This window comes from Sturnira hondurensis, unplaced genomic scaffold (assembly GCF_014824575.4).
Source record: "Sturnira hondurensis isolate 20B ecotype Veracruz unplaced genomic scaffold, ASM1482457v3 Scaffold0016684, whole genome shotgun sequence".
Taxonomy (NCBI): domain Eukaryota; kingdom Metazoa; phylum Chordata; class Mammalia; order Chiroptera; family Phyllostomidae; genus Sturnira; species Sturnira hondurensis.
The window spans coordinates 2,753,194-2,769,979 of NW_028089315.1; the positions used below are offsets into that span (position 1 = coordinate 2,753,194).

Sequence of the window (16,786 nt, forward strand, 5' to 3'; positions counted from 1 at the left end):
GTTCGATGTTTTCAAATCCAGCCTTTTCTAGGTAGTATGATATTTCAGAATTACAATATTTTTTATTCAGTTAACCTTATTTTTAGGAAATCAATTTGCTGTTTTTTTCTCTATTGCCTTCCTATTTTCACAAGCACATGGATTCATATCAGCTGATTCATCACAATGTAATCAATACCTGGCCAAATTCTTGTCTTGTTTCTTGACATTAAGTTTTCTCATCTAGTGAATCAGTGAATCTCAATGATTTCTCCCTTCCTTCCTTCCTTTCTTCTTCCTTTTTTTCCTTCCTTTCCTCTTTTGCTTTCTTCCTTCCTTCTTTTTCTTTCTATTATTTTTTCTTTCTTCTTCTTTTAAAAAAAAATTTTTTTGGTTCAGGCCTAAGACAAGAAGCTAGTTCAAACGGGTTTTTAATAACCTTTCTCTGTCAACCCTAGACTATGTTGTATAAGTGAAATCTGACAAAAGTTTGGTTTGATAAATTTAGTGAAAATGCTTGAGTCTCTGGCTACACATGTAATGGTTAGAATTTGTGTTGTCTGTTCAAACACTGACATTTACAGATGAAAGATATACATAGCACCTATATAGTTTTTTATTTTTCTTTTTTTGGATGAATGTTGATCCCTCTCCATCCCACCCCACCCTGACCCCAAGGGTTTATTTCTATAAAAGGGAATATTTTAAGCCTCAGTTTGAGGGTGTATTAGGTAATAAATAAAAACCAATTGCTGCTAGTCACTTATTTCCAGGACCATCTTTAAGCACAATATTTAAAAAAAATATGAAATGGTTGTGAATTGCTTTTTTCCACTCTGTCATGCCAATTTATCAAAAAGAAACAAACAAATATCATGCATGTTGGTTTTTTTTCAATCCTCTGTGAAATCGCATATGTACCTGCTATGGGATTTCTCAGCAGAATCCATAGCAGTTGTGCTTTTAACATACCATTTTTTAAAATCTGTCAAAAAGGAAAGGTAACACTCAGTCTTGTCAGCATCACGGCTGGGAAATGAGATCATGGGAATTCTAGCACTGGTTTGACACGAACTCTGTGACCGACAGACGTGTGGTCCTTTTTTGTGTGGTATGTACACCGGCCCACGGTAACAGATCCTCCAACCCTCACGGGAAGAAAGGGAAGAGCCCAGTTTTTGTACCATAGAAATCGATCGTACCCAACATATTATTTTTTATCTTGTTGATCATTCTAGCAAGGTACAGCCTCTCTTACGAGATTGAAGTGTTTCTTACTGTCTTTCAAATTATAATCAGAGCGAAGCTAGGTCATGGCAACAATAGAAAACATCTCTTTACTGGTGAAAAGCTTTGCTTCAGGACCACCATGGCAACTGCTATTTTTAGGATCAAACAGAAAACATGTAAAAAGAGCACTATTGTCATCTAAGCGACAAGTCCTAATGCCACTGGAGTTACTGGAGCAGCATCGATCGAAGGCATCATGGTGACCCCGAGCACTAATCTTCTCTCTTTCCCTCAGGTTTGCTGGCAGCTGTGTCTCAGAAAAAGCTGTCTTCAGCAAGGCAGAAGCAGGTAAGAGAAATACATTAGAAGTCTATGTCCCATCCTGAGTTGTCATCAGGTGGTGGTTCGTCATTGTCCTCAGGGAAACTGTCAAAATTGCTTGTGTCTGTGGGTGATGCAACCTAGAAATGAGAGAATGAATAGTAAAAAGGTGTCTGATTCTTTAGTAAAATCCCATGATTGATTTTAAAATAATATCATTCTTTATTCATTCCTTAGGAGAATGACTTGCTTTTTTGAGTGTCTTCTGGGTAGCAGGTTTTGTGCTTCATCGTATTAGGGGTAACAGGGTGACTAAAAGTAAAGATGGTTCTTGCCTTCATGGAGTTTATACTCTAGTGAGGAATGAATTGTGTGATTATAAGTATCTATAGATTTTTGTGATTGTTTTACATTTTGGTTAGTGCTATAAAAAAAGGTGACGTGAGAAAATAAGTGTCATCATGGAAAGCCTCTTTGGGAAAGTATTATTGTAAACCTAAAAATCAATGAGTTCAATAAAGAGCACGTGCAAAGGTCCTGAGGTGAAAGGGAGAGCGCCATGCCAGGAAATAAGCAAAAGAGGCCAACACTGCTGCTGCATAAGAGGGAAGGGAGTAGAATGAGAAATAGGAGAAACAGGTAGGAGTCAGCTTATGCAGAACCTTGGGGGCCATCTTAAGGATTTGGGGTATTTATTCCAACTATAATAATAAGCCATTTCTAACTCAAGCAAAAATTTACTGGACAAAGTTTAATCTATAGAGCATCGGTTAAAGCAGGAAACACACATCAGTTTCCCTCCTATTCTAACATTTAAAATCATTTACAGATATATAGCTCCCCTTTTACTGTTACTTTTGCATAAAAGGAGATCCCCCATGATATGTTTAGATTAGGATAATTTAGGCTTAATATTTATTTCTCCAAGTTTCTCATTCAATGCTTCTAAAAACAAAACTTCATGAATGCAATTAGCATCGGTAATGGTAATGGCTTTTCTGTTTTGTTTGTGTTTGTAACTAAACATAAACTTTAGCACAGAAATAAGTCTTAGAATTAGGGAAATGTTTCTGCATACGAAACAGTCTTGAATTAGTCCCAGAAAGACACATATAAATAAAAGGCTCAGGACCACACAGAAGGACTCTCCCCTTAGTTAAGATACAGCACATTTTATTAGATATGCAGTATTGAATAAAAATAAAAATGCAATCAGTTGAAATAAATTTCAAGTTAATATAGTATAAACAGTCTCCTCAGTGGACTAGCTATTTAGCAAAATTTCAGATGTGTTAAGAAAAGAGATGGGTTTTTTTGGTTCGTTTTAGAGCCTAATGAAAGAATAAAAGAACACAGTTGTGCCTGGGATTGCCTCAAAGTAATGTGGGGGCAGTATTTCATCTTTTTTTTTTTTTTAATGGCCGAATACTATTCCATTGTATATATGTAAACATCATTCTTATCTAATCATCCATTGTTGAAGGACATGTAAGTTGTTTCACATCTTGGCTATTGTGAATAATGCTGCAATAAACAGGAGTATATATACTTTTATGAATAAGTGTTTTCAAAATGTGGGGGCTAGACACACAGAAGTGGCATTGCTGGGCCATACAGTTGCCCTACTCTTAATTTGGGGGGGAACCTCCCCACTGTTTTCCATAGAGGCTACACCATTTTACATTCCCACCAGCAGTGTGCCGGGGTTCCCTTTTCTCCACATCCTCTCCAACATTCGTGATTTCTTATCTTGTTGATAACAGCCACAATAGCCATTTTAACAGGTGTGAGGTGGTTATCTTATTGTGGTTTTGATTTGCATTTCTCTTATAGCTAGTGAAGCCGAACATCTTTTGATATATCTGTTGTCCATCTGTATGTCTTCTTGGGAAAAGTGTCTGTTCAGGTCCTCTATTTTTTAATTGGTTGGGGTGGGGTTTTTTTTGTTATTGTTGTTGAGTGGTATGAGTTCTTCACATATGTTTTGGAAATTAGACTCTTATCAGAGGTGTCATTTGCAAATATCTTCTACCATTCCATAGCTTGTCCTTTCACTTTGTTGAGGGGTTCTTTTGCTGTGCAGAAGCTTTTAGTTTGATTAAGTTGCATTCATTTATTTTTTGCTTTTACTTTTCTTGCTTTGGGGGTCAAGCTTGCAAAAACTCCTTCAAGACTGGCATCTATAGTTTAGTATCTGTCTTTTCTTCCATGTATTTTGTTGTTTTAGGTCTTACATTCAAGTCTTCAATCCATTTTGAGTTAATTTTTGTATATGGTGTCAGAAAGCCCTAGTTTGATTCTTTTGCATGTGGCTTTCTCATTTCCCCACCACCATTTATTGAGGAGGTTTTCCTTTCTCTATTGTATGTTTTGGACACTTTATTGAAAATTAGTTGCCCATATACATGTGGATTTATTTCTGAGCTCTCAGTTCTTTTCCATTTTTCTACGTGTTGATTTTTCTGCCAATAATATTTTATTTTTAATATTGTGCTTTTGTGGTATGGTTTGAAGATGGGGGGAGTAATATGGTAACAACGGGGGGAACTCTATGGGGGCATACACCAAACAGTATTTGCCAGGAATCCATGGCTGTTGCAAACAATTGCTGGCCTGCTGACCAAACCCAACCAGAAACCAGAGGAAGGCTCTGATGTGGCCTTACAGTTCAGCTCTTGGGGACAGAGCAAGATACAGAGTAAACTGGAGTCATAAACACAAAACGACACTCACTGTTCTAACTGCCCAAGTGCATATGGTGTCGTATGTAGAGAGAACACATATGTGGAGAAACTTAAAACATATATTTTTCTGATAATTATTCATGAATGACTAATTAAACTTGTGAGTATATTCTTATTCTTGGGCAATAGTGTATAAAGTTTATATATTATGAAAAAGAAACCTGGTTGATGGCGATTCATTATACTCTTTTAACACTTACCATACCAAAAGTCAACTTCTGTTCACAAATACAAGAAACATATTAGAGTGGATAGTTTAAAAAGGCAACAGTAAAATACATGTGCTGTACATATTATAACCATCCTCTGGCTTATCTGTTTTTAAGCTTGGATTTTAGATGTAATTATTTTAATATGCTAACTTCTATTGTTTATTTTATCTGATCTTAGAATAAACTTTAAAAATAACTGACATAAGCACTTTTACGTAAATCAGAAATAGACAAATTGAAAGTCTACTTACACTTGGTATTATTGGAGGTGTCAAGGTGCCTTTTCTTAAGCCTTCCCAGTTAAAGCCCTCAAACCATCTAAGAAAGAAAAAAGAAGTAGAGTTAAATGCATTTTGCCTCCGCTAACACCTTCTTAGTGAAACATACACAGTCCATGTCTGAAGGAAAACAGGCAAACATCTTCAATGAGAGAAAAATATTTTCTATTAAATCACAGATTTTTAAAAATTAGATTATTCTGTGGAATGTAGCATTTAAAATATTGAATTGTCAAATCTTTAAATACCCATTAGAAAGTGACTACTTTTTATTCTAGTAATTTGTCATAATATCGGCATGACCTTGTCTCTACACTGTCATTGTAACTTACAAAAATGTCAGAACATATTTGGCCCTGAGTCTTACCGGATGTTTTATTTGAAAGGAGGTAGGATCGGTTGTGAGAAGTCAGGACAGAAAATTGCCTTCCCATCTTTGCCACTGATTCAGTAGGAAGGCTTAGTTAGTTAACCTTTCACACCACTGTATTGATTTCTACATGTCTCATTTTCCTCTCTCTTTTTTTTCCTTTTTTAATGCACTGAATGTATTTTGTGTACAGCTTTTCTGTGAAAATGTTGAGCAAATAACACGAAGGGGTTTTTCTGCTTGTTTGTTCATTTGTTTTTTCTTGTGTTTTTGTCTCTGAATGAGTTCAACATTAGCAAATGTTTATGCCAAAATCTTAGTAGTCCTTTTAGATACTCATAAGGATGTTGGTAAGTAAGTTCCTCCCGTACCTATGTGAATTTCCTGTGAGTGTTACAGAAACAGACAAACAGAGAAAAGCCAGTTTGGTCTGAGGTTAGCTTTAGAACATCCATCAACATGCATGAGGTCTGATATTTAAGATACTCTACTTTTTTTAGAGACTATATATTTTTTCTTTGCCATGCTATGTACTTAGATGACCAGAGAAATACAGCAGAAGTAATGCCTGCTTGAGTGTGGTTGGTAGGGTAATACTATGGATACAATAATAATTTATAGTTTTTAATTTGAACATTTAACCTAAAATGTCATAACGTGTGCCTGAGCATGATATTGTCATGTTACAGAATTATATGCTTATGATTTTGTAATAAGAGATTTGGTAATAAAAAGGGGGCATTATTTGTGCTGGACCCTGTATCTTTTGGTTCTAGTCTAGGAATGAGGTATAAGATGATGGAGGACTTTTGTTTTTAATAGACTGGTAAGGAATAGAATACCAGAATTAAGTTATACATTTCTTGTGACTGTTTGTATCAGTTATATAATGACTAACTTTAAAAAAACATCAGCCTAGGGAAATGTTTTCAGGTCTTCTGAACTCTCAAACTTAAAATTATAAGGAATGGATACTCACTTGTGCTTTTGAATGTCTTTCACTCCATTTTTCAAATTCCCTAATCTTTCTGATGGATTGTCCCTAAAAATGAAATAATAATTTATAAAAAATCAAATTTTTAATATTATACACTTTTCAAAAAAACATGGTTGAATGCTTACCTGCATAGTTTTTTAATTAAATTAGCAGCATTTTTGGCAATCTTCTTTGGAAACTCTATCATGTCAATCCCCCTCAATATGATGTTATAGGTTTTCATAGGATCTGGGCCTGAGAAAGGTGGGCTGCAAGAATGAGAGACATGAAAAGAGATGTTACTTTGTTTTCTAAATTTATTTTCTAAGTTTTAATTGTTATACCTCCATAAACAACATCAATTCTTATTTCGGGGCTTATTTCAGGAAGATGATGAAATAAAACAACTAATAGCAAAACAGTGGGGTAACCTCTCTAAATAAACCACTTACAAAACCAAAAATGGGTTGGGTTTGTCTGCTTCCCTCTCGTTTCTTTTTAGCGCAGGTGACCTACTCCTTTTGCCATCCTTAGTCACGCAGGAGTCTCTTGCACTGTCTGGCCATTTCTCATTCTTGTCATCTCACTGAGTACACTTTGGATGAAATCCAAAATTTTAGGGTGGGCTACCGCACACCAATGATAGGACTCCATTTTAGGGCATCAACCCCATCACTCAGGGGGTCTAGACACGCCAGCCTTCCGTTTCTCTGAAGCGCCAGGCCATTCTCTCACTCCGGGTGCAGTTTATTTTGCCCTGAGTTTCTCGACAAGTTTATCTGGCTAATGTCTAACTTAACTTATCAGGTCTTAGTTTAAGTGTTACGTTGCTCCTTAAAAAGGCTGACTCTCATCAACCTAATATAACCTATCACGTAACCTTCATCAACCAACATAACATAATAATCTAACGATCAACTTTTACCTAATTTAGAGTTCCCTGTCATACTTTTTTTCTTTTCTCCTTTTTCTCTTATAGCACCCTGTATGCCACTTTATTATGCTTTGTGATCACTTCTTCCTTTATGAGATTATGTCTTCCCTTACAGACTAAATTTTGTCCTCCACTGGTATTCCTAGAGTCTAACAGAATGCCTGGCACACAGTAAGTGATCAGTAAATATCTGTTGAATGAATGCTTCTATGGAAGTATGCTCCTCGAATCCCTTTCTCCCTGCTCTTCAGAGCTCAGTAGATAACCTAATACAAGGCATCCTCTTTGTTAGGAGGGTTCTAATACCCAAGTGCTTTGGAGCCAGATCGATTGCTTTTTTTTAAACCTATCCATCCTTGGAATGTGGCTTTGTGCCAGGACCAGGGAATACAGAGATGACTGTTTAGACAGAAAAATAATGATATACCTTGAAAAATTATTTCTTTGGAAAGTAATTGTTCTCCTAATACAAAGCTCATATGTCTTTGGGAAAACATCATGGACTATTATTTTTTGTCAATCATGCTTATTAATAGCAGTGCAAAATATTTCCTTCTATTGACCAGCCACAGTGATTTGCTTAGAATAGGGCATTAGTAGATTTGCTTGTGCAGAAAACTGCAATGATTATCTGCCTAGAGTTTCTGTCTCAATTTTCTGTGACAGGTACTTTCTTTTTAATGTACTATGTCATCAGCGAGTAATTTAACCTGCCAATTCTATCACTTTAAAAAATACATAAACATGAAATTAAAACTTAAGGATTTCCTCTTTTTGTGATGTTATGATTAAACATTCCCCTTATTCTCAAGTTAACTTGCCAGTTTTAATTTTTACTTTAAATATGAGAAAGAACCACATTTTAGATTTTTGACTGTCAGTTTAATGTTTTCCTCATACATGTGCACTGTTCCTTTTGTGTAGTTATTTATCTTCAAAAGACAAAAATCACTAATTGAAGATCACTTTTTGCTTTTACCAGTGATGTATATTCAATCCAAGATATTCATGTAATATATAAAATATAAAATTAGAAAGATGTAAAAATCATCCAATACCCCAAAATGTTAATAGTAATTAACATTTTTAAATATAACTGTATTCATTTCTCTATGTAGATGGACACAGGATTATACCACACATGCTTTTTAAAATAAATGCTAAATTTCAGAAATGTGTCTCTTCACCAACAATATTAACTCCTAAAAGATTTGCCTTAAATTAGGAAAACATTTTTTAAAATTTTGAATGTGGAGTTTTCTTTTTTATAATGACATATCGGATTTGCCAAAAAGTTCATTTTTCCCCCATAAGAAGGCTCTAATAGCCCTTAGTCGTCTTTAACTTCATTCGAAACAATTTTGTTAGATTGTATTGTGACAGCTGTCATATTAATGTGTATTAAAAAAATTATCGAAACTGGTGAATTTTTGCGTAACAATTTTAATATTGAAGATGGAAGAAAATATGCAACATTTTCACCATACTATGCTTTATTACTTCAAGAAAAGTAAAAACTGAAATGCAAAAATAGATGCAAAAAAAGATTTGTGCAGTGTATAGAGAAAGTGCTGTGACTGATTGAACATGTCAAAAGTGGTTTGTGAATTTTAGCACTGGAAATTTCCCACTGGACAATGCTTCATCGTGGAATACACTGGTTGAAATTGATAGCCATTTAATGAAGACATTAATTGAGAACTATTTGTGTTAATCCATGTGGGAGATAGCTGGCATACTCAAAATATTCAAATCAATAAAGTTATTGGTGAAAAAGAAAAAGGTGTCTTTTATTTTACAGAAAAAACATATGGACATTTTAGCAAACCCAATAATTTAACTATAGAAGAATACTTAAGATTCTTAATTGTAAATGATGACAAATGGGTTCTCCTATAGTCATTCTTATCTTCTCTTCCCCATCTTAACTTTTTTGATTTTAGTGTTAGGACTGCCAAAGATTATAACCTTCTTATTCTGTTCAATACCCAACATTCAATTATTTAATCTAATTTCTAATTCATTAGATCACATTCAAGTCTTATGGTCTTACATTCACATCTTTAATCTATTTTGAGTTCATTGTTGTATATGGTGGAAGAGAGTGATCTATGTTTCCCAAACCATTTATTGAGCAGACTGTCTTTTCTCCATTGTATATTCTTGCCCTTTTTTTTTGTTGTTGTAAATCAATTGACCATATATATATATGGGTTAATTTCTGGGCTCTATTCTTATCCAATGATCTATGTGTCACTTTTTATGCCATGCTGATTTGATTAGTATAGTTTTGTAATATGGTTTTAAAGCAGGGTATATGATGCCTCCTGCTTTGTTCTTCTATTCTGTAAAGAAAAGTCACAAGAAATTTGATAGGGATCACAAAGAATCTGTAGATTGCTTTGGGTAGTATAGACATATTAACAACATTAATTCTTCTAATCCAATAGTATGAAATATTTTTCCATTTATTTGTGTCTCATTCAATTTCTTTCATCAATGTCCTATAGTTGTCCACATACAGTTCTTTCACCTTCTTGGTTTAGTTATTTCTATATATTTTTATTCTTTTCGATGCAATTATAAATTAGATTTTCTTAATTTATCTTTCTTGTATACATTATTAGTGTGTGAAAATGCAACACATTTCTGTATATTGATTTTGTATACTGCAACTTTACTGAATCTGTTGACTAGTACTAACAGTTTTTCCTTGGGAATCTTTAGGGTTTTTCTATATACAGGGTCTGGTAGAAGTATTGCTTGCTTGAGTGTAGTTTGTAGGGTAAGAATATGAGTATAATAATTTATAATTTTAATTTGAACATGTCACCTAAAATGTCATGTGGTATGCTTGAGCATAATATTGTTATGTTAAAGTATTACATGCTTATGATTCTGTAATAAAAGATTTTGTCATAAAAAGGGGTGTTATTTGTGCCAGGCCCTGTATAATAAGTCATTTGCAAATAATTTACCACTTCCTTTCCAATTTGAATTCTATTTATTTATTTGCCTGATCTGCCTTGGTCTCAAAATACTACATTGAAAAAAAATGGTAAGGGTGGGCATCCTTATCCTGTTATTGACCACGGTGGGAAAACTTTCAGCTTCCATCACTGAGTCTAATACTAACTAAGGGCTTCTCATATATGGCATTTGTTATGTCGAAGTATATTGCTGCTATACTCATTTTGTTGAGAGTTTTTACCAGGAAAGGATGTTAATTTCTGTTAAATGTTTTTGTCTGCATCTATTGAGATAATCATGTGGTTTTTATCCTTTATTTTGTTAATGTGGTATGTCACATTGATTGATTTGTGAATGTAGAACCATCCTTGGAATAAATCCCACTTGATTGTGATGTATACTCCTTTTAATGTATTGTCGAATTTGGTTTGCCAATATTTTATTGAATTTTACATCAATTTTCATCAGACATGTTGTCCTATAATTTAACATTCTCGGGGCATCTTCATCTGGGTTTGGGATGAGAGAAATGCTGGCATCAGACAATAAGCTTAGAAGTGTTACTTTCTCTTCTATTTCTTAGAAAAGTTTGAGAAAGATTGGCATGAACTCTGCTCTCAACATTTGGTAGAATTCACTAGTGAAGCTGCCTGGTCCTGAATTTTTGCTTCTTGGTAAATTTTTGATTACTAACTCAATCTTCTTACTAGTAATAAGTCTGTTGATTTTTTCTATTTCTTCATGATTAAATCTCAATAGGTTGTATGCTTATAGAAATGTATCCACTTTTTTTCTCAGTTGTGCAATTTGTTCACATATTCTTGTATAATCTTTTGTATTTCTGTGGTATCAGTTGTAAGGTTTTCTCTTTCATTTCTGATTATATTTATTTATTTAAGTCCTTTTTTTTTGGTGAGTTTATCTAAGGTTCTTTTCAAAGAACCAGCTCTTAGTTTCATTGATCTTTTTAAATCTGTATTTAAACTGTTTCTAATCCGATCTTTATTTCCATTTTCCAATGGATGTATGGGTTTTATTCTTTTTTTTTCAAGTGTAAAATTAGGTTGTTTATTTAAGATTATTTTTGTTTCTTGATCTGAGCACTTATCACTATGAACTTCCGTCTAAGAACTGATTTTGTTGCATCTTATACATTGTGGAATTTTGTGTTTTCAATCTCTTTTGTCTATACATAATTTTTATTTCTCTTTCAATATCCTCAATGACTCATTGGTTGTTCAGTAGCATGTTGTTCAATCTCTACATGTTTGGGATTTTTCCTGTTTTCTTTTAAATTGATTTCTAGTTTCATATCGTTGTAGTTGGGAAAATTGCTTGAAATAATTTCAATTTTCTTAAATTTATTAAACTCTGTTTTGTGGCCTAACATATGAATTTTGGAGAATGTTGAATGTGCACATAAGAACATATATTCTGTTGCTTTTGGGTAAAATGTTCTGTATTATCTCTTGACTTCATCTGGTCTAAGGTCTCATTAAAGGCTGATGTTCCCTGGTTGACTTGATCTATCCATCAAAGTAAATGGAATATAAAGGTCCCCTAGTTATTACTGTATGCTGTCTATTTCTCCCATTGGCTTTGTTAATATTGGCTTTGTACATTTAAATGCTCATAAATGGAGTGTGCAAATACTTACAAATTTTATGTCCTCTTGCTGAATTGACCATTTTATCATTATGTACTGATGTTGTCTCTCTTACAGTCTTTCTTTAAAGTCTATTTTCTATTATATAACTATAGTTCGCCCTTTCTGTTTCTGTTTGCACTCCCTTTACTCCTTTCCATCCCTTTACTCCTAACATCTAAAGTGAGACTTTTGTAGGCAGCATATAAATGGCTCATTTTAAAAATTTTATTCAGCTACTCTATGTCTTTTGATTTGAGAATTGAGTCTGCTTACATTGTAAAGTAATTATTGGTAGCTATATACTGATTGCTATTTTGTTAATTTTGGCGGGCTGCTGAATAGTTCCTCTCTGTTCTGTTCTTCGTCTCTTACTCTCTTCCTTTGTGGTTTGAAGAGATTCTTTTTTTTAAGATTTTATTTATTTATCTTTAGAGGGTAAGGGAAGGAGAGAGGGAGAGAAACATCAATGTATGGTTGCCTTTCGTGCATCCCTTTCGTGCATCCCCTGCTGGGAGTTGGCCTGCAGGGAACTGGCCTGCAACCCAGGCATGTGCCCTGACTGAGAATCGAACCGCGATCGTGTGAGTCGCAGGCCCGCGCTCAATCCACTGAGCTATACCAGCCAGGGCCCTTGAGGAGATTCTTTAGTGGTATCCTTGGGTTCATTTCTCTTTATCTTTTGGGTATTTATATAGGTTTTAGCTTCACGATCATCATGAGACTTAACCTATAACAATTTATATTTGTAACCATCTAATGTTAAGTGGATAATAATTCAAGTTTGAATGTATTCTAAAGCACTGCATTCCCCCTCCCTATATTTTATGTTCCTGATACCACATTTCATACCACATCTGACACCACATCTTATCCTTTATTTATGGCGGGTAGGTTTTTTTTTTTCACAAAGTTTGTCTTTTAACTTGCTTACTAGCTTTAAGTGATTAAAGTTTTACCATATGTTTACCTTTACCTGTGACACCTTACTTTCATACGTGATCTTCTTACTAATTAATACCCTTTCTTTTCAATTCAAACAAGTTTCTTAACATATTTTTGGATGGCTGGTTTACTGGTGATGGATTTCTTTAGCTTTTGCTCATCTGGAAAACTCTTCATATCTCCTTCAATTCTGAATAATAACTTCACCAGATATAGTATTCTTGGTTGGAAGTTTTTTTTTTCTTTCCATATTTTAAATGTATCATGATACTCCCTTTTGCCATTATGACAGGTGTGAAGTGGTAATCCCATTTTGGTTTTGATTTGCATTTCCCTGATGATTAGTGATGTTGAATATCTTTTTATATATCTGTTGAACTTCTCTATGTGTTCTTTGGAGAAATTATTTTTTGTCCTATTTTTATTTTCTGATTAGATTGTTTTTTAAAAATTTTTTCTTGGTATTGAGTTGTACAATTTCTTATATATATTTTTATGTCAATCCCATATAGAATATATCATTTGTGAAAATATTCTCCTACTCTATAGGTTGTCTTTCTGTTCATTTTTATGGTTTCCTTCACTGTACAGAAGCTTTATAGGTTGATGAAGTCCCATTTGTTTAGTTTTTTCCTTTTGTTTTCCTTGATTGAGGGAAATATCCAAATATCCAAAAAGATATTACTCGGGCTGATGTCAAATAGTTACTACTTACGTTTTTTTCTAAGAATTTTATGGTTTCAGATCTTACATTTAAGTGATTAAACATTTTGGGTTTATGTTTGCATATGGTATAAGAAAATGGTCCAGTTTCATTTTTTTCATGCATCTGTCCATTTTTCCCAATACCACTTGTTGAAGAGACTATTACTTCTTCATTGTATATTCTTGCCTGCTTTGCCATAGTTTAGTTGACCATATGAGCATGTGTTTATTTCTAGATTCTCAATTCTGTTCTATTTCTTTTTTTTCCCCATTTTTTATTGTTGTTCAAGTACAGTTGTCTCCATTTTCTGCCCCCTCCACTCCCCCATACCAGCCATCCCCACTTCCCACCCTCTATCCCATCCCCCTTTGGCTTTGTCCATGTGTCCTTCATACATGTTCCTTGATAACCCTTCACCCTCCCTCCCCCATTTTTGTCAGGTTGTCCTTAATTTCAATGTCTCTGGTTATATTGTGCTTGCTTGTTTTTTTGTTGTTGTTGATTAGGTTCTACTTATAGGTGAGATTATATGGTATTTATCTTTCACCACCTGGCTTATTTCACTTAGCATAATGCTTTTCAGATCCATCCATGCTGTTGCAAAGGGTAGGAGCTCCCTCTTTATTACTGCTGCATAAAATTCCATTGTGTAAATGTACCATAATTTTTTAAACTGATAAGAACAGATACTACACTTGATCTTAGCCAAAAGGCCGAGAAGCGATGTACCATAATTTTTTAATCCATTCATTTATGGATGGGCACCTAGGTTGCTTCCAACTCTCGGCTATTATGAATTGTACTGCTATGAACATTGGGGTGTATAGGTTCTTTTGGATTGGTGTTCAGGGTTCTTAGGATATACTCCTAACAGTGGAATTTCTGGGTCAAAAGGCAGATTCATTTTTAGTTTTCTGAGAAAATTCCATTAGTTTTCCACAGCAGCTGCACCAGTCTGCATTCCCACCAACAGTAGGGTTCCCTTTTCTCCACAACCTCACCAGCGCTTGTTTGTTATGTTGATTTGTTTATGATGGCCATTCTGGCTGATGTAAAGTGGTAACTCCTTGTGGTTTTTTAAATTTGAGATTACTATTTCTATTACTATTTTATTGTTTGCATCTCTCTGATGGCTACTGATATTGAGCATTTTTTCATATGTCTCCAGGCCCTCTGTATGTCCTCCTTGGTGAAGTGTCTGTTCAGGTCCTTTGCTCATCTTTTTTTAAGACTTTATTTATTTATCTTTAGAGGGGAAGGGAAGGAGAGAGGATGAGAAATATCCATGTATGGTTGCCTCTCATGTGTCCCCTTGCTGGGAACTGGCCTGCAACCCAGGCCTGTACCCTGACTGGGAATCGAACCGCGATACTCTGGTTCGCAGGCCCATGCTCAGTCCACTGAGCTACACCAGCCAGGGCTTTCCTTTGCTCATTTTTAAATTGGGTTGTTTGTCTTCCTTGACTGGAGCCATGTGAGTTATTTATATATTTTGGAGATCAAACCCTTGTCTGAGGTATCATTTGCAAATATATTTTCCCATACAGTTGGTTCCCTTTTCAGTTTGCTGGTGTTTTCTTTACCAGTGCAGAAGCTTTTTAATATGATAAAATCCCATTGGTTGCTCTTTCCCCTATGTCCCTTGCTGTTAGGGGACATATTGATAAAGATATCGCTGCATGAAATATCTGAGATTTTCCTGCTTATGTTCTCCTCTAGAACTTTTATTGTGTTACAACTTATATTTAAGTCTTTTATGCATCTTGCGTTTATTTTTGTATATGGTGGGTTTTTTTTTTTTTGCATTTAGCTGTCCAGATCTCTCAACACCATTTGTTGAAGAGGCTGTCTTTACTCCATTTTATGCTTCTGCCCCCTTTGTTGAATATTAATTGACCATAGAAACATGTATTTATTTCTGGGCCCTCTAGTCTGTTCCATTGATCTACGTGTCTGTTCTTATGCCAGTACCAGGCTGTTTGTATTACAGTGGCCTCGTAATAGAGTTTGATATCAGGTACTGTGATCCTTCCTAATTTCTTCTTCTTTCTCTTAATTTATGAGCCTATTCATGTACTGTTTTGATTATCATAGACTTGTAGTATAGTTTGAAATATAAGATTCTTCCAACTTTATTCTTCTTTTTCAAGATGGCTTTGACTATTTGCAGTTCTAATAAATGTTGGGATTATTATTTGTTCTAATAGTTATGAGAAGCATGTCATTGGTATTTTGATATGAGTTATATTCAATCTCTAGATTGCTTTGGGTAGTATTATCATCTTCATGATATCAATCCTTCTAAGTCATGAATATGGTATTTCATTCTTTTTGATGCAATTGTAAATGGGATTGTTTGTTATTAGTGTATAGAAATGTGAGGGCTTTCTGTATACCATTCTTGCACCCTGGTACTTCACTGTAAAAGCTCCCTCTGAAGACACTGGCACAACGGAGAGCAGCAGCAAAGAGCACAGTGAGAGTGCCCAGCAGTTAAGTGAGGCAGAGGAAAGGTGTAGAGATGGCACTGGCCAGGAAAGAAAAAAGAGAAAGACAATAAAAGAAAAAAAAGCATAAAATTAAAAAATGTCATTCCTCAGCTGGAGCAAGGTGGAAGGAGAGCATGAAGACTGTACCTGCCAGTTCCGGTCCCTGGAGAGCACCCCAATAGGTTCCCAAGTACATCTCACAGCAAACACTTGCCACTTAGGCCAACACTCCAGGACAAGCAAATGAGTGTCTCCCACTCAATGCCCAGCACCCTTCAACTGGCCGCTTGTGCACGGGGCCTTGAGGCAAGTGAGTCCGAGTGCAGGAGTCCTTTTAGAGCCATTTTTCATACCACTGTGGCCTTGTAGGTCTCGTGAGTGTGAGGTGTGTTGGTTTTCAAAGCTCGATGTTTGAGGGGCTCACCTCTCAGATGCAGGTCTTAATGCTGGAGGTGCCCGATGTGGGGTTCAAGCCCTATGGTCCTCAGTCTGAAGCTCTGACTTGGAGTTTCCTCCTGATCATGGGTTGTCACATCAGTGGTGGGGTTTATGGCAAGACTGTGTTCCAGCTTCTCCTACCCTCTCTGACATGGGCCCGCTCTCATTCACCCAATGCAGAGAAATCACTTAGCCTGCTTTCAGAATTTCTTTTTTTTTTTCCAGAAAAGTTGTTCCATATGTAGCTGTAGATTTGGTGTGTTCATGGAAGGCAGGTGAGTTCAGGGTCCTCTTATGGTGCCATCTTCAACTATATCCTCCTAAGCTCATTGATTTTTTAATCATAGGTATTGTTTATGATATAAGTATGATAGTAAATTAAGGTCAGCTTTGGTCATACTCCACAGATTATGATTTATAGGATTTTATTATTTCTATTACTATTTCATTGTTTCATAATTTCGATGGCCCTGTGGTTATTTAGAAAAGTGATTTATACATTTTCAAGTGTGTAGACTTTTTCTTTTAGATATTTGTATTAATCTCTAG

General features: G+C 35.0%; 1 protein-coding gene, 1 long non-coding RNA gene and 1 pseudogene across 5 annotated transcripts in view; 1 reads left to right on the forward strand and 2 right to left on the reverse strand.

The window, feature by feature from the left end:
• Positions 1-341: 341 nt before the first annotated feature.
• PRKG1 (protein kinase cGMP-dependent 1) overlaps positions 342-16,786 on the reverse strand; it is a 1,201,643-nt gene continuing 1,185,198 nt past the window's right edge. For all 4 annotated transcript variants that reach the window (XM_037066937.1, XM_037066936.1, XM_037066938.1 and 1 more), the window contains 4 exons: positions 6,257-6,379; positions 6,114-6,176; positions 4,738-4,804; positions 342-1,670 (listed from right to left, as the gene is read on the reverse strand). In XM_037066937.1, coding sequence (XP_036922832.1) covers positions 1,572-1,670; positions 4,738-4,804; positions 6,114-6,176; positions 6,257-6,379 — 352 coding nt within the window. In that variant the 3' untranslated portion in view covers positions 342-1,571. The remainder of the gene's footprint in view (positions 1,671-4,737; positions 4,805-6,113; positions 6,177-6,256; positions 6,380-16,786) is intronic.
• The window catches only part of LOC119001532 (uncharacterized), a 57,054-nt gene continuing 41,769 nt past the window's right edge, over positions 1,502-16,786 (forward strand). The window contains exon 1 of the long non-coding RNA XR_005069600.1: positions 1,502-1,557. This is a non-coding gene — a long non-coding RNA (uncharacterized LOC119001532). The remainder of the gene's footprint in view (positions 1,558-16,786) is intronic.
• LOC119001540 (uncharacterized) lies at positions 13,912-14,035 on the reverse strand (annotated as a pseudogene).